The 25,339-nt window shown below is 36.9% G+C and overlaps 1 protein-coding gene across 6 annotated transcripts in view; it reads left to right on the top strand.

The window, feature by feature from the left end:
• The window catches only part of PLD1 (phospholipase D1), a 204,104-nt gene extending 179,010 nt beyond the window's left edge, over positions 1 to 25,094 (top strand). For 5 of the 6 annotated variants that reach the window (XM_054481498.2, XM_054481499.2, XM_054481501.2 and 2 more), the window contains 4 exons: positions 5,440 to 5,574; positions 13,514 to 13,667; positions 20,520 to 20,637; positions 22,627 to 25,094. In XM_054481498.2, coding sequence (XP_054337473.1) covers positions 5,440 to 5,574; positions 13,514 to 13,667; positions 20,520 to 20,637; positions 22,627 to 22,851 — 632 coding nt within the window. In that variant the 3' untranslated portion in view covers positions 22,852 to 25,094. The remainder of the gene's footprint in view (positions 1 to 5,439; positions 5,575 to 13,513; positions 13,668 to 20,519; positions 20,638 to 22,626) is intronic. The other variant, XR_010125788.1, reaches the window with a different exon arrangement.
• Positions 25,095 to 25,339: the final 245 nt, after the last annotated feature.

Genomic DNA, 25,339 nt, shown 5'->3' with positions numbered 1-25,339 from the left:
ATAAGTATCCTGCTTCTTATCAACCATTGATCTCCTGGTTTTAGCATGCGTTAATTATTCTCTGAATCAATTATCATGATAGTTACCAAATGCTGACTTTGTGATTCCATCATTTTTTTTCTATATTTATTAGTTTATTTTAAATTAATTAGTTGGAATTCTACTGTAAGGAAAGTTTTCCCTTTTTCCCCATTTATGTATTTATATTAGTATGGACTTACAGCTTCTTCTTTTATTCAGTGTGTTAAGATCTTGGAGTTCAGCTTGCCCAGGTTTGGCCAATGAGGGCCTTTTAAAGGTGGCTTGATGTTTTTTGGACATGTCCCCACTAATCATCTTCTTTTACTGGCACAACAAGGTGTCCCAAACTCATATATTCCCAACACTAGCCCTGCAATCAGCCATTTCTCCAAGGAACCTAGGTTATTTTAGCGAAAAATGGTATTTATAAAGCAAAATCTGGGTGTTAGATGTGATCATTGCTACTAGAATATCACTACTTTGGGCCTCTGTACACACTCACAAACCTATTCTCTCTCTTTCTTGTCATATGGATATCTCCAATTCCAATCCCACAACATAGGATTCCTTCTAGCCATCCCTCTATTTATGTTTATAGCTCCTTTCTTTCACAGTGAGAAACACAGCTCCCATTATCCACAGCATATTTATGTATTTCCTCAACCTTTTAATACACAGAAAATAGGTATGGGATTGCTGGCCCATACCACCGTGAAAAATGAATGTACTTACTAGAGTTTAACACTTGCTTATAGTGTTTTTTGCCTTTAGCCTAAGGGTATACACTCAAATGTCTGTGATCAAAAGTAGTTTGATTACGTTGTTAACTTGATTTGCTTGGATTATGTTATTAACTTCATTTGGTTTGGTTCATTTGCTTTGGTTTATATTACATTTCAGGTTTTTTTTTTAAATCTCTCTTATTTTTTTGAATGCATGAACTATGCTTCCAATAGCCAGAACTATATAAAAAGCATACTTAAATAAGTGCCATTCCTCTATACTTTCAGTTTCTACCCCAACCATCTTTTTCACCCTACTCATCCATCCCTTATTGGTAACCAATTTCATCAGTTTCTAGGTTAATCTTGTTGTGTTTCTTCTTGGAAAAATGCTCAGATAGTTGTATATTTTCTTATTTCTCCTGATCTCTTTCACAAAAAAATATACTGCATATTCTCTTGCTCACCTTGCCTTTTCCATTTAACAGAATATCCTGGAAATCACTCCATGTTAATTCACAGAGATCTTCATTTCTTGTAACACTGCATAGTCTTCCATATGTGGATTTGCGTTTATTCAATCACTGTGTTATGAATGGGCAGTTAGATTGTCTTCAACAACCACTATATGCTTCTAGCAGAACTATATACAATGGGTAACTGTGTACATATTAATATATATACATATATTCTTATTTGTTGAAGGTATATATTTAGCATAAATTTCTAGAGTGGGATTGCTGGGTCAGGAGGTAAACACATAGGTAGCTTTGTTAGATACTGCTAAATGACCCTTCAAAAAATTTGTACGAATTTGCATTTTCATCACCAATATATGAGAGAGTCTGGCTTCAACCCATTCTCACTAGCAGAATATATTGTCCTACCTTTTGTTTTTTGCCAGTCTTATAGATAACAGTTTCTCAATGTCATTTTTATTTGCATTTCTATAATTATTAGTCAAGATGGATATCTTTTCAAATGTATCTTTTGTGTGTGTGAATTGTCTATTCATGTGTTTTGCCCATTTTTCTATTAAGATTTTGATTTTCTTTTCCCTTCAATTATTTAGAGTTCTTTATATGTTAGGATTATCACCTCTTTATCTGTGACATGTACTGCAAATACTTTCTCCCAGTTTGTCTTCTGCCTTTTGTTTTTTGCTTGTGGTGTTCTGTGTCATGCAAATGTGTTGTTATTTTTTTAATCTAACCAATTTACAAATCTTTTTTTTTTTTTTTTTTTTTGCCTCTGGATACTTACAAAGTCTTTCTTACGTTTGAAGTATAGAGGAATTCACCCTTGCTTTCTTCTAACACTTGTCTGGTTTCATTTGCTTACATTTTTATCTCTGATCCATTTGGAGTTTATTCTTGTTAAAAAAAATTTGGAGTTTTATCTTTTTCAGGTGGCTATGGAACTGTACTAGCACCTTTTATCTAAAAGGCCTTGTCCTTATCATTTGAGCTGTTTCCTTTATCATATACAAATTTTCCTTATGTATTTGCATCTCTTTTTGGACTTCCTATCCCATTCACTGGCGTATCTGTCTATTTATCTGCTAGATCTGCACTGTTTTAATTATACAGACTTTATAGTATGTGTTAATATCTGATAGGGCTGGCTGGGCGCGGTGGCTCATGCCTGTAATCCCTGCACTTTGGGAGGCCGAGGTGGGCAGATCACGAGGTCAGGAGATCGAGACCATCCTGGATAACACGGTGAAACCCCGTCTCTACTAAAAATGCAAAAAAAAAAAAAAAAAAAAAAAATTAGCTGGGCGTGGTGGTGGGTGCCTCTAGTCCCAGCTACTCGGGAGGCTGAGGCAGGAGAATGGTGTGAACCTGGGAGGCAGAGCTTGCAGTGAGCCGAGGTCACACCACTGCACTCCAGCCTGGGCGACAGAGCGAGACTCCATCTCAAAAGAAAAAAAAAAATCTGATAGGGCTAATGACTCATACCTTTTCTCTTCCATTTTTCTCAGTTTATTCTTGCATGTTTATTTTTCCATACAAACTACAGGTTATCTAACTCCATAAGAACTTGTTGGTATTTTTACCATTACATTACCTTATATTACATTACATTAATGCGATCTCATGTAATGTAATGAGATCACATTAAATTTATAAATTAACCTGGGAAGAGTTGACATCTTTCTAATGGTGAATTGTTCTATCCCAGAACAAGAGCGATGTTTCCATTTGTTCAAGTCTACTCTTGTGTCTTGATAGTGTTTTAACTTTTTTAAAGTTTTGCACGTGAACCATTAAGTTTATCTCTTTTATTTTCTTTGTTGTCATTCTAAATAGGGCTTTGTCTGTATTATATTCTCTAAGTGGTTATTGTTTTGTGTGTATAAAGGCTATTGATTTCTATATGTTAATTTATATCCTGTTATATTTAATATTTTTATTATTTGATATAATTTTATTACTGATTCTTCAGGTATGTTTTCATAGTATCTGCAAGTGGAGATGACTTTACTTTTTACATGATTTCTCTTACACAACTGTATTGGCTGATACTTCCAAGGCAATATTAAATAGTATTGAAAATATTATACCCACATATGCATATAAATATATAATACATATATTATCTGTATTTTCAGCATGTTAAGAAAGTATTCATCATTTCCTACTTTCTGCATTGCTTTTATCAGGAGCAGATACTGAATTGTGTCAAAAGCTTTCCAGCATCTGTTAAGATAATTATATTATTTTTCTCCCTAGATAGATCAATATAATGTCTAATAATGGATTTCCTCATATGAGCAGACTTGCATCCTGGAATGCGTCTCACTTGGTCATGGTGTATTATTTTCTTAGTGTATACTAATCTTAAATAATTATCAAAGCTCTATGGCAGTGTCATTCAAAAACAATATCCCCTAGGGAACTTACTGAGTTGATTTCTGCTGAATCAGAATTCTGGAAAGAGTCGCAGGAATCTGCTTTTAACAAATTCCATAGAGGTGGTCTTTATGCACGCTGAGAACCACTGGTCTACTATATTGTTCCATGTGAATTTTAATGGAAATTACTGTAAAAAAATACTTACTTTAGCAAAGGTCCTGCTCCATGATTCCTTTGAAAAGCTGCTTTATATCTTAAACTTATAAATTCTAGATCATGATCCAGCTGTAGGAGAGTAGATGATACAGAGAAACTAAAAGGTAAAATATTTTTTAGTTTCAGCTGACACCTGAATATTTATTTATCCACTCATACATTTATTCAACCTTTTTTTTTTAGCACTGTGAAAGGATGAGAATACCAAGATGTGTAAGACCCAGTTCCTGTACAACAGTAGAATAAATTGAGGATTATATAAGTGTTTGTAAGATACTAGGCATTATGTCAGAATGTTTTCCAGGAATTTTATAGGTGTGAGGGGCTTAAAAAAGGAAATGGATCAGAAAAGACTTAAAAAAGGAAGTGATTCTTCAGATGAAGTGTATTTCCAATATAACATTAACAAATGGAGGAATAAATTGATTGCAAAACCTCATTTACATGAAACTTTTTAGAAATGCATCTCTTACACATGGTGCACTAGTATACCAACATTTCAACTCTCGTCAAACACAACTATACAACATCACTCATATACATATGAGGGGAGAGCTATCTCTAAATGGAGGCATCTCTATACATAACCTATGAATGAATTTCTTTCCAAGATACCCAGACTTAATAGAAACACTGAATAACATCAGTAGCAAAATAGAAACCATCAGTAATAAATGGAAACTTCAGTAAATGGGAGATGAACTGCTACCCTTCTATTCATATGCTTCAAATTCTCTTAAAGACAAAAAAAATGTATGCTCTCTTTCTATTAGAATTTGTGATAGTTTGGTTCCACCCCATTTATTCTTGGTATCAGACTTGCTTATCCAAGACAACTGCTGTGTGGGAGAAAGACCATAAAAATCCTGTGACTAACACAACAGGGGTCATGATTATGAGTTGGCTTAGTATGGAATGTATTTCTTCTTATCATGTGAATGGCCCCCACGTGATGAGATGGATGGCAATATTTTGAAATACAAACCTGGTGCTGCTTGCTCTGAAGAAAATTCTAAGTCTAGTGTAGTAAGGATTCTTCTGTTTCCTAATTTTAATGATCTAAAGGGAGGAGTGGTTTTTCATTGCCAACATTTTTATTTACCCAAAGTCTACAGAATTTAACTGGTGCTTCATGCTGAATATGCTACAAATGATGTAGCATCAGGTGGTTTGGCACACACCTTGCATCTGATTCAATCTGCAGCAAGTGTCAAGCAGGATAGAAGCAAATGTCACACTGAAGTCTTGGTTAATGTATTCCAGCTTAGCTTTAACCATCACTCTTCAGTAGTTAACTCATCAAATCATTAAAATAAAATGTTCATATATGAATAGTTTTTTGGATTGCCTTAGCAAAGGGAAGACAGAAAACACTTCAATTAAAAAAATATGTATATATCTATATATATATATATAGAGAGAGAGAGCCATTCAGACTGACAATATGAAATTCAGATACCAAAAATAAATCCTGGATGAATTCTGAAATAGAAAACATATACATATAATATACAATCTATTCTGAACAGTCTAAGTAGTATGTTTTGAGAAACAATAAGATTTAATGTACATTTATTGAGCTTTGTCATATTAATTTTTATAATTTCTTTTTAAATTTGCAGTTGGTAATCAGTGGATAAATTACATATCATTCTGTGGTCTTAGAACACATGCAGAGCTTGAAGGAAACCTAGTCACTGAGCTTATCTATGTCCACAGCAAGTTGTTAATTGCTGATGATAACACTGTTATTATTGGTAAGTACAGCATATGGTCTATAATTGTATTCCTTGCCAGTTGACTTACCCCATGCAAAAATGTTTGCTGCTATTCCTCCTAAGCGTCCTTTGCATTTGAAAGAGACAGTAACACCATAACTAAAACATTTCTGAAGCCATCCTTTTCTCTTACGTCCTTTCTAACCCATTTGTTGAAATTGTTATAGGTACAGAATAGGTGTATATACTCATGGGGTACATACGATGTTTTGATACAGTCATACAATGTATAACAACCACATCAGGGTAATTGTGGTACCTATCACTTCAAGCATTTATCATCTCTTTGTGGACTAAACTGTTTTTATCTGTGAAGAATCAAAGGTACAGAGCAACTAAATGGGCTTCGTGAAAATTGCAGAATCCAGAGGCAGCTGTTTAACCCAGCAGTCCAGTAATGTGCCAGATTTCACTAATTCTTTATTACTCCCTTATTTTTTTAATTTTAAAAACTATTTTTGAGATGGGGGTCTCACTGTGTTTCCCAGGCTGGTCTCAAATGATTCTTCTACCTCAGTCTCCCGTGTGCTGGGATTACAGTCCTGAGCCACCACACCCAGCTATCCCCTTATTTTTATTTACAATCCAAGTGCCCAGCTTTCAGGGATTGGTGGGGGATAAATGGGGAGGGAAAGTGTGTCATAAGTGAGTACCTTGTGGTAATTCGTATGTGTTTATACCACATCCACCTAACCATTACCACAGATGTGAAGTTGTACAAAAGTCGAAATCGGAAGGATGGTAAAATATTGCTGCCTCTATGCATACCGCTATTTTTCCTAACGTGCATGTTTTGCATGTCATTAATTAGGATGTAAAGCAGTCTAACTTTGTTGATGTGTGTGGGTGAAGTGGGAATTGTGTACTAATGATAGGATGTAGCCCTGCACTAACGTATGCAGTCTTTTCTTGTCAAGGATACACAGGAGATTTTTCCAAAGGCCTCTTCCCACTGACAAATTCAGGAGAGTTACTCTCCTAAATAACTCGTACATTCTACCCAAATTAGATTAGCTTGACCAAAGAGGTAGATGTTCAGCTTCATTCTTTTATATACACAGCTTCATTCTTCCATCATTGAATTATTTTGACTTGTAATATTAATATTGTATAAAATGAATATTGGAAGTCCAGGATGATAGAGTATAAATAACCAACCAGGTAAATGAGGTAACCAGTGTGGGGCATGTTATTTAGAGAGATGATGTGTCCTACTAATGGGAATTCTGCTCATCTGTTTCAAATAAAATGTAGTTTATCAGCTATAATAAGATACTTTCCTATTATTCAAGAAACTAAATGTCATGGAGTATTTTGAAAATTTTGGACAATAAATATGCTTTCTATTCTCCACCGAGAAAAGAAAACATATCTCATATCTGAGAGGAATAAGACGGTCTTATCTGGAACATGATTTGAATAGAAAAGAAACATAGTTCTGAAGCCAGAAACTGTGTAAACCACAGTGTGGTGAGATACATACACACCACACACACACACACACACGCACACGCACACACCCTTTTAATATTTGTATAGCACATTAAAATAATATTGTTCTTTTATCTCCTCGTCTATAGCCAGAAACTGTGTAAACCACAGTGTGGTGAGATACACACACACACATACACACTTTTAATTTTTGTATAGCACATTTAAAAAATATTGTTCTTTTATCTCCTGGCCTATAGGGATAAAAGCTCTTTAGGAGTTTATTTATTCCCCCACTTGCCCTAATACACAAGATTTCATTTATTTCTCCTGAGCTACTCTGACTTGCTCTTCAAAAGCAAACCTCAGAATACTTTGGAATTAAATTTGACAATGACAGTAAGAAATAAAAACTATTGATGTTTGCTGAAATGGAAAAATAAACAAAGCCACATATTTCTTCACCAAGATTTCAGAAGCCTTGAAGTAAAAACTGACAGATGTAAATATTTTTTTGAAAGGTCATTTTGACTTTCAGCCTCGTTTACTTTACATGAAGTATAAATACAAATTAGTTTTCGGTAACAGAGCTAACAGTTAAATAAATTTGTTGAGGTTTTTAATTGACTTATTTTCTGAAAAAGTCTCTAAACACTCAAAGACTCCAATTTATTTTGTTTAGCAATACTTGATCAATTTTGCACACAATTCTTACACATTCTCTTGAAACTGAGAATGTGGCCCTGGGAGTCTAAAGAGGTCTTACTTGCTAGTCCTTGGAAGCTGGATTCCTTTCTTCCTTCCCCAAGTGCCTTAGAGAATCGATTTCTCCCAAGGAAAAAATCCAGAGTTTCTTTTGTTCTTTTTATCTCGGTGGAAACTCAAGAATAAGCAGGTTTATTGTTACTATTCTAACACATTCACCCTATTTAAGTTCCTAACACAGAAAACAGTGTTTAAAATTCTCAGAGAGGAGTTTGAGAAGTTAGGTTGAGAATATTTTACAGGTGTTAAGCAAGTATTTAAACATTTAAAGGAGGTTTAAGTAATGTATGATTAATTTTTCTTCCATGGCAAACTTATGCCAGAATGATTGAATAGCTGACATAAGAAAAATGACCATTTATCTTCGTTTTACTCCTCATGAGGAAATATTTGTTTTCTCACACTGAAGATCTCTTTTGTGCATAGCTTTAATTGCCTGTGGCCCTGGGTAACCCTGCTGGTCATGAAATCTGTGACCAAATCCAGTTTTCTTGCCCATCTTAATTTTAGCCTTTAACCAGACACACATTTATTTGGTTTCCAAAACAAAGCCAAGCTCCCCTTCAAGTAGATTTTAAGCCTATCCTGATGACTAAGTGAAACAGTTGTTTTTAATGTTCACTAACCCACTGCAAAGCACAATAGAGAGATGCGAAACGTGAATAAAACAGCGCCACTGCCCTCCCAGAGATCACTGGCTGGAGGAGAGGCAGCTACTCCTTCCATATGAGAGCAGAAACACTAGGATGGATGTTGCCAAACTGGAACAAGAAGGTTCAGGGGCAATCAACAAGTGTGGGTAGGAGGAGAAACTAAGTCGAGGTCATGAGTCTCAGGATTTAAAGAGCAGGCTTCACTGTGGCAGATGAGAGGCTGGAGTTGAAGGGCTGCCGCAGTAAAGAGGGGGATATTTCCTCATGTCTGCAGTTTACTTTTAAATGGAACAAAACAAAAATATGAATTAACGATGGATACCGATACCGGGATGGAGTGGTATACCAATGCCTGGTTCTTATTTCTAGAAATTATGATCTAGTTGGTCTGGTTTGGGGCCAGGCATTTGGGTTTTTTTTTGTTTTGTTTTTGGCATCAGTATTTTTTAAAAAGCTTTCTTATTAGGCTTCCTAGGTAATGCTCATGTGTGGTCAGAGCTGAGAACTTCTGATCTGGAGGCAAAGGAAATACAAGTAGGCAGAAAAGACAGAGTAGCCCAGTGTGCTCAATAGAAGAACCAGTTTTCCTTTAAAACAAACTAAAACGGGGTAGAGTTGGTGCGTTCGTTTCCCATTATTGCTGTAACAAATGACCACAAACTTAGTAGCTTAAAACAACACAAATTTATTATCTGACACTTCAGTAGGTTAGAAAGTCAGTGTGAGTCCCACAGGACTCAAATCAGAGTGTGAGCAGGGCTGTTGCATTCTTTTAGAGGCCGTTAGAGAGAGAGTCCATTTCCTTGCTTCTAGAGGCTGCCTACATTCCTTGGCTCACGGCCCCTTCTTCCACCTTTAAAGTCAGCAACATTCTGTCTCTGAAAATCCCCAAAAGTCTCAACCCATTCTTCTGTAATCATAACTCAGTCTGACTCCCTTTCACTTTTACAGATCTTATGATTGTGTTGGGTCCACCTGCATAATCCAGGCTACTCACTGTATTTTTAAAGTTAGCTGATTAACAACCTTAATTCCATATACAGCCTTAGTTCCCCTTTGCCATTGAACATATATTCACAGTTTTCGGATATTTGAACATGGACATTTTGGAGAGCTGCTATTCTGCATACCGCACAAGGATTCACAATTTCTAAGCGAGACATACAAAATAAGCATAAACCACAAAGGAAAGGAAAGATAAATCCAACAGCATTAAAATTCAGAAATTTATTCATTAAAAGGTACTGTAAAGAGAATAAAAAGATAAACCACAAACTGAAATAAGATATTTGCAACCCATTTAATATACAGAACACATAAAGAACTCCTATAAATCAATAAGAAAAAACAAATGTCCAAAGAAAAATGGGCAAAGCAATTGTATAGGAACTTCACCAAAAAGAACATACCCAAGCCTCATAAGCATATGAAAAAATGTTCCATGAGACAAATAAGAGCTTTTAAAAATACCAGACTGGCAAAAATTTAAAAGTTGGGCAATCTAAGTATTGGCATGGCTGTGGAGCAATACAGACGCCCCTCCACTGCTGTTGGGAGTGTAAGTTGGAAAACATTCTGGTGTTACCTAGTAAAGTCACACACCCTGCAGCTTAGCAACCCACGCCTACATACAGAGCCTAGGAAACTCACATGTCTATACCAAGAAACAAATACACAACTATGTAAAGCAGAATTGTGCATCACAGCAAAACTCTGGAAGCAACCCAAACATCCATCAATAGCAGAATAAATAAAGAAATCCCTAGTGTGTTCATTCAAGGAAAAGAAATGCATTACAATTATGTACAGATAAATCTCAAAGACATAAGACTGAATGAAAGAAGCAAATCTCAAAGGACTATCTGCTATATGATTCCACTTATATAAATTAAAAACAAGTCAGAAGTAAACTCTTTTTTTGTTGTTTAGGAAAACATTCAGAGCATGATGAACACAAAGTTAAACATCAAGTCTTCCTCTTGGGGAGGGAAGGGTACGCATGGGAAGGTGCACAAAGCCTTCTAGGATGTGGTAATATTGTTTTTGGCCTGGGTAATAAATTCAGTGATGACTATTTTATTATTGCTTAAGTTTTACACACATGTTTTCATATAGCCTTTTGTATTTTGCCATATTTCACAATTTTTAGAATGTTTTCTAATAGCAGACTCAGAATAGGTCATATAAACAAGAAGGATGTTTATAGAGTAAAAGACCAAAACTCCCCTTATTTCCTTCTCTCTTTACTGAAAAGCACCAACTATTGTTAACAGTTCAGTGTGTATCTTTCTAGATCTCTTGTTTTGTCTTCTTCCTCATATGTTGTATAAAAATAGAGTAATACTACAACTGTTGTTCTGAGTTTGATTTTCAGAATACAGGAACGAATGGAGGGAGCATTTACATCCATCATATCTTATTATATCTAATTTATTCATTCATCTAAAATTTTCTCATTTCTTTCTTCACATGCCTATTAAATAGCAGCCAACACACTTATTTAATGTGGTGGAGAGTCAGTTATCTGGGTAACTCCATGTTGGCCCTTAAAACACAAGAACCACACCCTCTGTCTAATAATTCCAGTTCAGAACGCTGGGAATGTATTCCTCACCTCGGGAGTGTCGGGGCCCACCGTGATGGGAGAGGAATGGGGGCGCGTGGGAGAGTGTGTGTGTGGAGGGGGCTCTCCAGGCTGGCTCACATCCCGGGTTCTCCTGACCCTGAACAAAGCAGTGATGTCTGTTCAATCCAGCAGCCCCCACCTGACAGCGGCCTCTGCTGGCTCCAGGGGCACAGTAAAAGTCCTAAAGTAGCACTATGGGAACTTCAATCTTTAAGCTCCTACAGTTCACACTTGGGGCGATTAAGCCAGAGAGGAGGCTTCTTTAAACAAATGCTACATTCCATCAAATGGTCGGTTCCTATGGCAGCGTTCTCCGGTGCAGATATTATAGCATTAACAAGGATCTGATAATAATGCCAGTAATAATTAACATTTGTAGAGCAGCTTGTAAATCATTAAGTGCTTTCACATGGTCTTACTTAATTCCCACAACATCCCTACAAGGTCTATATTATTATCTCAATTTATGAAAGATTATATTGAAGCTGAGAAAGATTAAGTGAATTGCCCAAATTAATGTTGGGCCAACTGTCAAGCTCAAAGATATAGCTGCAAATTTTATAGCATAACCACCATGTAAGTATATGTATAAAGGATGATTTGTTGCTAACAAAACACAGTGTTTCAAAGGTTCCCACTTTGCAGCAGCACTCCAGTAGCATTCTCACATTTCTGTAGGGTGCTCGATCCTTTCTCTGTTACCCAGGGCCACCATGGGGCACCACTCACATCCATAGTCATCATAGATTTATATATTAACTACATGACAATATTCTGGCAAAAGGCAGTAAAGTCTCTTCAGGAAAGGGCAGCTTTTCTCATTCATCTCACCATTTGAGCTCTGGTAGGGCTGCTGTCACCTTACAGCTCTGGCTGCTCCAGTCAGAGGGCCGCCAGGATGCCTGTTCAACCTGACCCTTCTGCTCCATGTCTACAGAAGAGTTGTTGCAGCTAGAGCAAGAGGAACAAGAAGAGTCAGTCAGGCCCTTTCTGTAGTTTGCAGGACACCTCAAGGATTCAAATGCGTGAATCTGCAGAGATTAATGCAAAAAAAAAAACGTGATGAGGTTCCTGAATACACAGCAGAGGACTGCAGAAAGCACAGGTTGAACTAATAGCAAAATATTTGCCCTTCACATGTGGAAGTCAACGTTCTCAGCTCGTTTGGATTTAAAAATAAAATAGATTCCTCGAATGAAAAAGGTATTGAGTTAATAAAGAGAATTAATAATTTTAAAAAATAGAATGCAGGAAAGCTGATACAGAAGTGATTGGCATGCTACACAAGTGAGGGAAGCAAGAAAGCAGAAAGCCCAAAGCCACAAAAGACAATCTGTATTTGAGATTATACTCTATTGATTATGAAGGTACTCTTGAGTTTTGACATTCAGTTATGTGGCTATGAGTTAAAGCCTACAGAGAGCCTGATTCTTAACTCCAAAAGCAAAGCCATGTTTCCTGCTGAACTGGTAGGCATGCCTTTTTTCAAGTGCTTGATGATTATATCAGTTAGAATCTTTTGTGCCACAAGGTAGAAAACTCAACTAGAAGTGTGTGAAACGATAAGGAACAATGTAGAAAATAAGGAAAATATATTATTTCACATGACAAAAGGTAAGAATATTCAAAGGTTGGCTAATTGAATGACTTACAGACCCAGAATCTTTCTCCTTTTTTAATTTTTATTTTTGTGTTTTGTTTAGAGATGAAGTCTTGCTCTTTTGCCCAGGCTGAAGTACAGTGGTGCAGTTATAGCCCACTGCAGCCTTGAATTCCTAGGCTCAAGCAATCCTCCTGCCTCAGCATTCCGAGCAGCTGGGACTACAGGCACGCATCACCACACTCAGCTAATTTTTAAAAACTTTTTGTAGAGACCAGGTCTCGCTGTGTTGTCCAGGCTGGTCTCAAACTCCTGGCTTTAAGCAATCCTTCTGCCTTGGTCTCTCAAAGCGCTGGGATTACAGACATGAGCCACCATGCCTGGCTCTTTTTTCTACTTAGCTTTTTTTTTTTTTAAGCTTTTTTGTTTGTTCTCTAGTGGTTGTAAAATGGCTGCAGCAGCTCCTAGAATCATGTTTTCTTCCAACCCTTCAAGCCAAAATATCCAAAGGATGGAAGAGACAGAATCCATTTTTTGTGTGTTTATACAAAGGGGAAACTCTTTCTCAGAAGCTTTCCTTCACGTCACATTGGCTAGCACCATGTCAAGAGCCCATTTCTAAGCCAGTCACTAATAAAAATAATGAAATTACCATGGCTGGCTTAGACTGATTAAGATTCACCCCTGGGTTAGGGAGGGCCCCACCTCCCTAAAAACACATCGTCCCTTGAAAACCTGGACAAAATTACGGTTTTCTTTGCAAGGACGAATTGAGTTGGGAGGGCAACCAACAGTGTCCGCCACAACAGGAAGGTTGTTCAGCTTCACTGTTTCTCCTTACAGGCTCTGCCAACATAAATGACCGCAGCATGCTGGGAAAGCGTGACAGTGAAATGGCTGTCATCGTGCAAGATACAGAGACTGTTCCTTCAGTAATGGATGGAGAAGAGTACCAAGCTGGCCGGTTTGCCCAAGGACTTCGGCTACAGTGCTTTAGGTCAGTCCGCCAAAGTGTGTCTCTCTGATGCATTTCCACTGCAGCAGTCACTGGGACCCAGCCCTGAACTCTGGCCCTGAGCACACGGGTCATCCTAGGTTCTTCGTCTAAAACAGTGTGTCCCAGAATATAGGATATGTACCACCAGTAGTATGTGAAATGACTTTAGGTGGTACGTGAATATTCTTTATTTTAATAGCTTTTTATTACTGTCACGTGCAGTAGAAAAAACTGCAGTGGTGCAGTTACAGCTCATTGCATCCTTGAATTCCTAGGCTCAAGCAATCCTCCTGCCTCAGCATTCCAAGTAGCTGGGACTACAGGCACACATCACCACACCCAGCTAATTTTTAAAAATTTTTTGTAGATACCGTCTCTCACTCTGCTGCCCAGGCTGGTCTCAAACTCCCAGCTTTAAGCAATCCTCCTGCCTTGGCCTCTCAAAGCACTGGGATTACAGACGTGAGCCAATTAAATACTAGTCCTTCACTGATTTAGGACTAGACCAGGTCAAACCCTCCAGCTTCCATTTAAGTTTTTAAAATCAAATTAATTCCAGTAATACAAGGACATAATAAAAATTATTGAAGGGGTATGCCAGTGACTGCTGGTGTAAAATTTAAATGTGAAAACTTCTGTTCTCAGGTCTAAAATGACTCCAGGTGTCGAAGATCCCTGATCTTTGGCAAGAAGATGCGAATTTTAAACTAATCTGTGGTGAATCAGAGAGAATACTGGGCTAGGAAGCTGGACTCATTTAGGCTGTGCGATCCTAAATGAGTCCATTCAATGAAGTGTTATTTAGAACTTTCTAGGGCTGGGCTGTAACTGTGCGCGTCCCCTGTTGTCTATTCTCCTCAACAGAGTGGTCCTTCTAGAACCTTCTAGATCATGTTGCTTCTCTGCTCACTACTGTCCAATGGCTTCTTATCTCACAAGGAACAAGTAATATAATCTCATCTCCTTTCACTGTTTCCCTTGCTCCCTGCAGACACTCGTTTCCCCACTGGCTGTGGAACACCCTGACTACTCTCCCAACTCTAGGCCTTTGTAGGAAGTCCACAGTTTTATGATTCTAGAACTACATTTGCCATGATGCAATTTTGGTGCGGCCTCTATAGTGGGATGCAGCAGGTGGCCCCGATATAGTTAAGATCAGTGCTTTATGCTCTTTCGGGAAGGGCACTGCACCGCAGCCTGTTGTTTTCTTTGTGTTAAATGGTCCCTTTTGGAAACTGGCTCACTTGCAGGTGGGTGCTTAGTGAGCACTTAACTCCCTGCAAAGGCAGAGGCCACTTCCCTTATTCCTACCAGTCCAGACTTTGGCTTCCAAGACCAACATAAGCCTCAGTTGTAGAGACATTCTGCTCTCTCTGTCTAAGTAGCTCAAAAAATCCATCCCTCAAAATCTGTCGATACCTTCTAACAACTTTTATTGCTGTATTTATTGCCTTTGTTACTACTTGTTTTGCCAGTAAGAATATTTTCAAACCATTGATAATTCAATTAACTTCTAATGGTAATTTGTTTTGTTTAACAGAGGAGAATTTAAAAATTGGTACCCTGCTAATTAACCCATTGATTGCCTACTGTGGCATACGTAAAAGACAAATACTTCCTTTTGTAAGCTGGAATGTATGTTATATCTTTTCAGTTCCATAAGAACTTAAGAATTCTCTTTAAAGTCATGAGTTTCTTTATAACTTTTTAAATGTATAATAATTATAGAAGGTAGAGGTTTTTGATTACAGCACATTTTTATGTACAAATTTGGCAAATACAGAAAACCAGTAAGAAAATTAAATTCATCTGTAATACCATCACCTTGTGATAACAGTTTTAACATTTGATATATGTCATTCCACTTTTTTCTATACATAGATATTAATATACTATATTCCTTTTTTAAAACAAAATTAGAATTTTGCAGGCCTACATGTTTTTTATTATTTACACAATGTTACACACATTTTCCATGTCATCGAGTATTCTTCTATAATATTTTAATGGCTACATTATATTTTATTGTATGTGTATGCCATAATTCCTTTAATCCCTCATTGTTTGGCAGATATTTTTGCTGATATAAAAAAATGGGTAAGTTTGTAGATACCTTCTTGTTCACCTTATTAATTGTCTCCTTTGATCTCTTCTTCTTATATCACTAGCAATATTTTAGAGGGCTTATTCCTTCTATCTTGACTGAGTTTATTTAATCTTCACCAATTTGTTAGATTTCACATGGAATTTCACCATTTTAATTCACCTTTTTTAGAGTTAAAAATGTGTTTATTAGCCATGTATAATTTTTTTCATAAATTGCCTAGCTTATTTTTATCCTTTGCCCATTATGCTGGAAAGTTTAACTTTCTTTTTTTATTATTTTTATACAATTAAGGAGTACGGGTACAGTTTTGTTACCTGGATACATTGTGTAGGGGTGAAGTCTGGACTTTTAGTGTAACTGTCACCCAAATAGTGTACATTGTACCCATTGGGTGATTTCTCATCCTTCACTCCACCTCCTACACGCTCACCTTTTGGAGTCTCCAGTGTCAGTTATTCCACTCTGTACATCCATGTGTACGTACTGTTTAGCTCCCACTTATAAGTGAGAACACACAGTATTTGACTTTCTGTTATTTCGTTTAGGATAATGGCTTCCAACTCCATGCATGTTGCTACAAAATACATGATTTCATTCTTACTTATGGCTGAGTAGTTTTCTCTGGTGTGTGTGTGTGTGTGTGTTTTCTTTATGTAATTGTCTGCTCAGGACATTTAGGTTGATTCCAACACTGTGCTATTGTGAATAGTGCTGTGATAAACATACAAGTGCAGGTGTCATTTTTAGGACACCTTAGGTAGGTACCCAGTTGTGGGATTGCTGTATTGAATGATAGTTCTTTATTTAGCTCTTTGAGAAATGTCCATACTGTCTCCCATAGAGGTTATACTAATTTCTGTTATCACCAACAGTGTATATGCATTCCCTTTTCTCCACATCCTCGCCAACATCTGTTGTTTTTTGACTTTTTAATAGTAGTCATTCTGATTGGTGTGAAATGGTATCTTGTTGTGGTTTTAATTTGCATTTATCTGATAATTAATGATGTTCAGCATTTTTTATGTTTGTTGGCCGCTTGTGTGTCTTCTTTTCAAAAATGTCTTTTCCATTGTCTTTTGCCCACTTTTTAATGGGGTTGTTGTTTAACTTTCTTTTAATGATTTATAAGTATTTTAAATATGTGTAGGATGCTTATTCCTTTGTCATATGTGTTGCAAATTTGGTTTGCCTGTTGGCTTTTAGTCATCTTTGGAGAATTTGGGGGAAATTTTTCAATTCTTATTAATCAAATCAATCTGTTTTTTTCTCTTTTTTTCCCACCTGCCTTTTTCTGTATGCTTAGAATAGCTTCCTCAGCCTAAGATTAAACATTTACTTCTATCTTCTCCTGGTGCTTGTTTGGTTTTACTTTTTACAATTAACATCTGCAGTATATTTTAGTGTAAGAAGTGAGGTTGGTGTCCTGACTTCTTTTCTCAACTAACCAGCTGATCTGGAACCTTATGATACGTAGTAGGACTCTTTGCCTCTCTTATCTACAGTCCACCTTTAAGATACACTGAATCACTATCTATTCTGGCTTCTCGCTGGTCTCTCTGTTATGCCATATTGAAAGTCTCTTTACTTGCACGCCAGTGTGATACCATGTAATTATTGTGGCTGTGCATTTTAAGACTACTTTTTGCCATACCACTTCTTCAAATTAGTATTCTTTTTCAAAATAATCTTGGTTATTCATAAACATTAATTCTTCCACATGGACTTTAGAATTGTTTACTCAAGTTCTCTCAAGTTCTTATTAGTTTTATAAAATTGGAATTATAGCAGATTTATAGATGAATCAAAATAATTGACACCTTTATAATATTGAGTCATCTTGTTGAAGAACAAGGTGTGGGCTTCAATTTATATGAATATTTTATTGTTCTTCAATAAAGCTTTGGGTTTTTATTATTGGTGGGGAGGAAGATTATTCTACAGTAAATAATTCATTTTTTTAATGCTGATCCTATACTTATGCTAACTTTGTTTCTAGGTGCTTTCTTTTTCTTTGCATTTTTCAAATTGTGTTAAAGAGGCAGTTGTTCTTAGACAATTATTTTCACTTTGCCCCAATGGCAAACACAGATAATATATTTAAAAGCACCACAAAAACATTGTGTCAATTTTAGCCTCTTTTTATTAGGAAACATTCCCAAAGATAAATATTGTGGCCTAGACTACAACCGTTTTTTTCACTTAAAAAAAATGCAGTTTCACTCCATTTTCCATCTGGCCTATTTTAAAATAGAAATAGAGAGACATATTTCAATGTGAAATCAATTCTAAATAGAGACAGAATCAAACATGCACTAAATTTCACAGCTATAAGCTGAACACTTCAAGTCCTAGAAAATTATCCAAACTTTGCAGATATAACCATCACTCAAGAGACACCATTGTCCACACAATTAGGACTCAGAATCATTTAAAGTGGTAGATATGAGGAACAGAAAGAACAGAAATAATTTTTTGTGGTTTTCCTACTGCCCCATTTTTTTGATGAATAAGCAAATATTAAATAATTTTCATTAAATACATCAACATAAAATTAAACTAGTTTTCTCTCAAACTTTAGTCCTCAAAAGAACATCCAGAGTACTTCATATTATTTTTACTCTGCATTTAATATAAATTTCTTATAATTAAAATACTGCCAGGGAAAATAATATATTGCCTATTTTAGACTTATTTAAATACTTTTTCTACAAACAAGCCCTTACCTGATAGTTTGGTGGACACATTGGCTTATCTCTTGCTCTAATTTAAAAGCAAAGTCACAGAAAAACTCTTTCTGCTCAATTTTCAGCTTCTTAAATCTGGCCCAAATCAAAGGTATTATAATAATTGACTTACTGTCATCATTTGTACTGTCATTCACATTTGATGCAGTAAAATTTTGCTTTGGGTCTCAATTGGCAGCCAATGTCTATGTGCAAACATCTCTTAAATCTTTTTTTAAAAAAAGTTATTCTCATGTAGTCTGAACTAGGCATTATTTGAAGTGGAAACAGAACTTTGAGGTTATAAAAGTCAAGAATCCTAGAAAGCCTATGGTGCCAGATTCATTAAAAAAAAAATTTTATATAGTGGAAAAAGTGCAGACTAAAACTAAAGTGAGTGTCCTTTACTATCTACAGAATTGAACTTTTTCAGGAGTTGATAATGTTGGAGAAAACTGGGAAAATATGCATGCTTAATAGAGTATGTTTTGGTACAGCCTTTCTTGCAGTAATTTGCATATTCTCTGACCCAGGAATTCTAATTCTAAAATTTCTTCTAATGAAATAATCACAGAAATGTACAAAATCACATATGATGAATGAGCTATGTTCATTGTAACACTGTTTATAATAATGAAAAATTGGAAATTACCCAAAAGTCCATAATGAAATAATTGGTTCAATAAATTTCACATGATAGGAAACTCTGCAGCCATTAAAATGAAGATGCAAATCTACATTTATTTAAATACAAAGAGGGTAACAATATAATGATGTCCAGTTGTTAAAGCCGGTGGTCAATTCTTATCTGAATTGGACAGTTCTCCTTGACATACTTTTTTGTGTGGTTTCAGGATTCCACATCCTCTGGCTTTTCTCCAGCCTCACTGGTTCCTCCTCCTCTCCCTTACTGTTGATGTACACCCGGTCCTCCTCTCTGTCTATACTCACTTATTTGGTGAACTCAGAAAAAAACGTACAGCCTATGAGCATGTGCATGAAGACAATTCTCAGATTTATATCTCTAAACAAGCCTTCTCTCCCAAACCCCAGTTCCATTTATCTACTGCCTACCCAGCACTGCCACTTGCATCTTTAATAGATGTCTCAAGAGGCTCAAAATCGAATTCCTGATCTCCCACAAACCAGCTCTACCCACAGAATTCCCTATCTCAGCTAAAGGCGACTACAACTGTACATTATTATACTTGCTCAAGACAAAAACCTTGCAGTCATGTTTGATGCCTCACTTTTTGACACACCCTACATTCACTCTATCAGTAAAACCTGTTGGCTCTATCTTCATCTCCACTGCCACCCAGGCCCAAGCCACCATCATATCTCACCTGGATTATGGGAGTAGCTCCTAAATGGGCTCACTGTTTCAACCCTTGCCCCCCAGAGTCTGTTCTCAATACAGCAGCCGTATTTTAATATGTAAGTCAGATTCTGTCACTCCTCTGCACTGACATCTACACTCTCCATTTCACTTAATATAAAAGCCAAAGCCCTTACAAGGCCAATTTTCCTATTGCTCTTTCCAGATAGCACAGGTCTTCTTGGTATGATTTCAGCCTATCAAGTATGTGGGAAAAGGGCTTTGCCCTCAGTTTGAGTTCTAACTCCATTACTAGTGTGCCTTGAGACTTTAGTTTCCTATCTATAGAATGAGAATCGTCTGTCCCGCCTACCACACAGGATTAAGGTGGAAGTACTTTTTAATCCTAAAGTCTTCTCTAAGTACAAGGGTTATTATAATTTTCAAATATCACTTCTAAAACTTGTCTCATTTGCTTGAGAATTTTTTGTTATGTCTAGTCCCCTGTTTATGTATGGTCAATTCAGACAATAGTTTCTTTTATGTCAGGCACTCTGAGGATATGAGAGTAGCTAAGTCATGGGCTCTCAAATAATTTGTATATTATATATATTTGCATATATAGAGATAGGTATAATAGACATATATCCTGCAACAAACTGCTTTATCTCAGTTACTCAATGTGGAGGTCACTTGTATTTCAGGGTTGTCCTTGGCTATCTTAATGACCCAAGTGAGGACATTCAGGATCCAGTGAGTGACAAATTCTTCAAGGAGGTGTGGGTTTCAACAGCGGCTCGGAACGCTACAATTTATGACAAGGTGAAGTTCACATATTCCCCTCCCCCGTTTCTTTTCACTGAATCTCATCAGAAAAAGCATATTGTTATTTCTGCATATTATTAGTACAGGGTATTCTTAATAAACATAAAAAAGCTAATACATGTCCAGGTTGTAATAAAATGCCTCTTTGTGGACCCTGAAAAACAAAGGCAAAAAGCATCGTGGATTTTGGTTTAGAAGAGGCTTTAGCAGCCTTCCAATCTCTCCTGTGATGCAGGAATCCCATCAGCAGCATCCTTAGCACCTGGTTACCCAGCCTTTGTACATGTCTAGTGACAAAGAGAAGAGGGGCAGATGGCATTAAAAAACAAGCCACAGCTAAGTCCAGCCTAGCTCACCCAGTGGCTAGAGTTATAACCTTGTGTACAGTGACTTAACTTTCTGAGTCTCTTTTTCCTCTCCTATAAATTGGGAGGAATATTCACAAGGGTAGTTATGACGACAAAGAATAGTCTAGTGAATGTTTTTAGCACATAGTGTATAGTAAACAGTATTCATCCTTATGATGAATCTTGTTAATATTAATAACAAGACATGTCATTTGTTGGACAGCTCTAGTTTTAGAAAGGTGTTTTAAAACCAGCTCCATTTGATGCATACCAAATGCATTGCCTGTGAAGTCTATCCTTTGGTTATAATAAAGAATGTAAAAGAGTTAAGAGTTGCATAACAGTGGAACAGGTTACTTCAAAAAGTAGCTAGTTGCCCATCAGGGAAAAATATTCAAGCTGTGTTCTAGCCCAGACTAATTGACCATCTGTGAGAAGTTGGATAAGTCTGTGTTCTTCTTCATGACTTCCAGGTACAGACGTGAACCTCTTTAAAAAAAAATTAGGGAAAATGCGCAATTTTTCTCTTAGAGCCCCTTCCAGCAGAGAAACTTATTATTCTTAATGAAACATGCCTACTATCTGTATAACCTTGTTTCTTTTCTTTCTTTCCTTTTTTTTTTTTTTTTAATTGACATGGAGTCTCACTCTGTTGCCCAGGCTGGTGTGCAGTGGCATGATCTCGGCTCACTGCAATCTCTACCTCCTGGGTTCAAGTGATTCTCCTGCCTCAGCCTCCTGAGTAGCTGGGCCTACAGGTGCCCACCACCACACCCGGCTAATTTTTGTATTATTATACAGGCTGGTCTTGAACTCCTGACCTCAAGTGATCCACCTGCCTTGGCCTCTCAAAGTGCTAGGATTACAGGCGTGACCCAATGCGCCTGGCCCCTGTATAACCTTATTTCATCCTGAGGACCGAAGGCCATGATCAAATAGCCCATGTGCATAGAGTCATTAAAATGTAATTTTACAAATGCAATGCACAGCCTTATTTGGGTCCTGGATTTGGGGGAAAACATCTATAAAAGACATTTTGGGGATAACAGGATAAATCTGAATATGAAGCATAACTTAAATGACATTATATAATTAATGTTCTTAGGTGTGAGAATAGTGCTGTGATTATATAGGCACATGTCCTTATTCTTAAGAAATACATGCAGAGAAGTATTCAGGGGTGAAGTGTTATGATATCCAAAACTCATTTTCAACCAGCAAAGTAAGTGTTACATATTAACAATTGATAATGTTATGTAAAGGTACAGATATGAGCCTCTTTCAAGAAAAGTTAAGGAAAATATAATATGCAATATTCCTCTTAGACCAGAAGCTCCAGTGAAATTCAGGGATGATTATTATCCAAAAAAAAATTAACCTTAATGTGGGATAACATTAGTGTAATTTCTTGCCACTAGCCATGATTTTTTAAATGGAAGCAGATCTATCTATTTGTAGCAGATCTATCTATTGTTGGTTATAAGATAACCAACTCTTAAATCAGGTCTGTGCTGTAACATAAGACTAATAATATGTTTCATACAACAGAGGTCTTGTCTGTTGGAATAATTATTTTCCATAAAGGCCATGTGCTCACTTTTAAACTTTTCACTCATTTTTCTATTTATGTTCTGATCAGGTGTTCCGGTGCCTTCCCAATGATGAAGTACACAATCTAATTCAGCTGAGAGACTTTATAAACAAGCCCGTATTAGCTAAGGAAGATCCCATTCGAGCTGAGGAGGAACTGAAGAAGATCCGTGGATTTTTGGTGCAATTCCCCTTTAATTTCTTGTCTGAAGAAAGCCTACTGCCTTCTGTTGGAACCAAAGAGGCCATAGTGCCCATGGAGGTTTGGACTTAAGAGATATTCATTGGCAGCTCAAGGACTTCCACCCTGGAGACCACACTGCACACAGTGACTTCCTGGAGATGTCATAGCCAAAGCCAGGCCCGATGCATTCTCATATCCAACCCAAGGACCTTTTGGAATGACTGGGGAGGGCTGCAGTCATACTGATGTAAGGACTCTGAACATCAGCGAGGCTTTATAATTCCTTCTGCCTAACCTTGTAAAAAGGGGGCTGCATTCTTGTTGGTAGCGTGTACTGTGTTGAGTAAAACACATATTCAAATTCCGTATACCAAAATCCATTTCCTTTGTAATAAGAATTTACCTATAACTGTGATCTAGGTTGCCAAAAGTTGTCTGAATCTCCTTATTCTTCTCTGATCTCCATTTATGCAGCCAATGCCTAGCTGGACCTGCCCTCATCTTGCAGTTCATACAGGCACTGTTTGAGAAATTGTTTATTATTAGATGTTGTAATGCTGCTTCAAGATTCTTCATGGTTACACGGGATGCCCCTGCTCATCTGGTCCTGAAGTAGCAACATTCACCCAAATGAGGATATAGTCATTATTCCTTTTCAGTCACTGTACAAACAAGGCAGACTTTAGCCTACACAGTAGACTGTGTTAGGCACTTCTGATAACATTGACACTATATCTTGACACCACGAAGCAACAGGAAGGAATAAATTCCAATATTGAGACAGAGATTTATTTCATTTTGCTCCCAAAGGCATTGACAAGATGAGTCCTTGTGATTAGGCCCACCTGATGAAATGTAAAAACATGCGTGGGATATTTGATTACATAGCAACCAGCTAAAACTGAGAGCACACAGCCTTTGGAAACCCCCAAGGTGTCAAGGGGGATCAGATCCAGATAAGAGACGATGATTCCTTCTAGTCCTGTAAAATTTCCTGTCATCCTTAGCTGCTGGGTTGATTGAAATTTGATCTCTACATTTCAAAATCAAACCAGTGAATACAGTTTGTCTTTCAAGAGCATCAGAGGCATCGTAACTCCTACCAAGTTAGTAAGTATGAGTCTAACCTTGTTTGACATTCAGCTTTTCTGCTATGTTATCTTCTTTGAGAAAAATTGATTATAAAATATGTGCTACTTCACTTACATCATTAAATATGTATTAACCCCTCTCACCAGGGCTTCCAGTGAAGTTACAACGGCCTAGTGTGTGAATTAGTCTGGAAACGTGTTTTTCCTTTTCGGATGTTAGAGTACCCTTTGATAAACTAAATTTTACTAAGCAGAACAACTCTGACAGTCTAAAGAGCTAATGTGGGTTCCCAAAAGGCCTGTACCTGTAAAACAAAATGCAGGTGTAATGATTATACATGTCTATGGATTACCTGGACAGACTCTCATTTGAGTTGTTCTTCAGAGAAGCAAGCAGCCGATCCCTGTTTTCATAAAGCTAATAATTCAGTTGGAAAAATTAAACAGGAGCACAAAGTCAGGGATAGGGGTTAGCAGAAGAGAGAAATAGTGCCACATCAAGGGCAGGATCTCATAGCTAGGGAACATTTCACAAATAAGGTGAGATTTTGTAACCAATAATAAAAATGAATGTTTTTATAAGTAAATAATTTATTTTTCATATGGCTAAAGATGGTAAAATGACTTCATTCTATAACCATTGTAAATAAGAATTTGCTATTGACGAAAGAAGTTCAGATTGGCATTTGAAGTATTGAGTGTATAGGATCTCTAAGGATTTCTTAGATTTTATATTTAAATATTTTTTAAACCTTAGAGGAGTCAACAAACTCGCTCTTGATTTTCAGCACCCTACTCTCATGAAAAAAGCCTGAAAGGACCCTTTCCCTTATAAGTAATTTAATCCAATTTCTCCCCATTTTATAGATGAGGAAACTGAGGCTTAGACCAGATGAGGACTCACTTAAATCCACTCAATATGTAGATGGTAGAGCTGGGACTAGCAACATTGCTGCAGCCTGTTCTTGGCCTCTCTCTTCACTTTATCATTGCCCAAGAATGAGGATATGCAGTAAACAGAATTCAGGCAAGATACCTCTAAGCTGTTTTGAACCCTCTGATATTTTGTATTTATGTGTTTGTCTGTCTCCCCCTACTAGAATGTAAGCTCCACGGGGCAGGGACTTCACTGTATTTTGTTCATAGTGTATCCCCAGAGCCTAGACCAGTGCTTGGCACATAGGAGATGTCAATAAATGCTTGTAGAATTAATAAACAAGGTGAAGGAGAGAGCTAATGAAATGAAAATCTTAGTCTCATGTAAGAAGTCTTACTACTGCTTTCTATGGCAAGTTCCTTTTCTATTGCATCTTCCCAAAGGCAAGATGCTCATCTGCAAAGAGGTGATAAGATTTACTTGGAGGGATTTTATGGAAAATTAAGTGCAATAATTGCTTTTTTTTTTTTTTGGCAGTAGCAGTTTACATAATACAGCATTCTGCAAAAATTGCATGAGATGTGGACACAAAATGTACTGTATGACTTAA

This window comes from Pongo pygmaeus, chromosome 2 (assembly GCF_028885625.2).
Source record: "Pongo pygmaeus isolate AG05252 chromosome 2, NHGRI_mPonPyg2-v2.0_pri, whole genome shotgun sequence".
NCBI lineage: Eukaryota > Metazoa > Chordata > Mammalia > Primates > Hominidae > Pongo > Pongo pygmaeus.
This window is presented reverse-complemented; position numbering and strand designations above follow the sequence as displayed.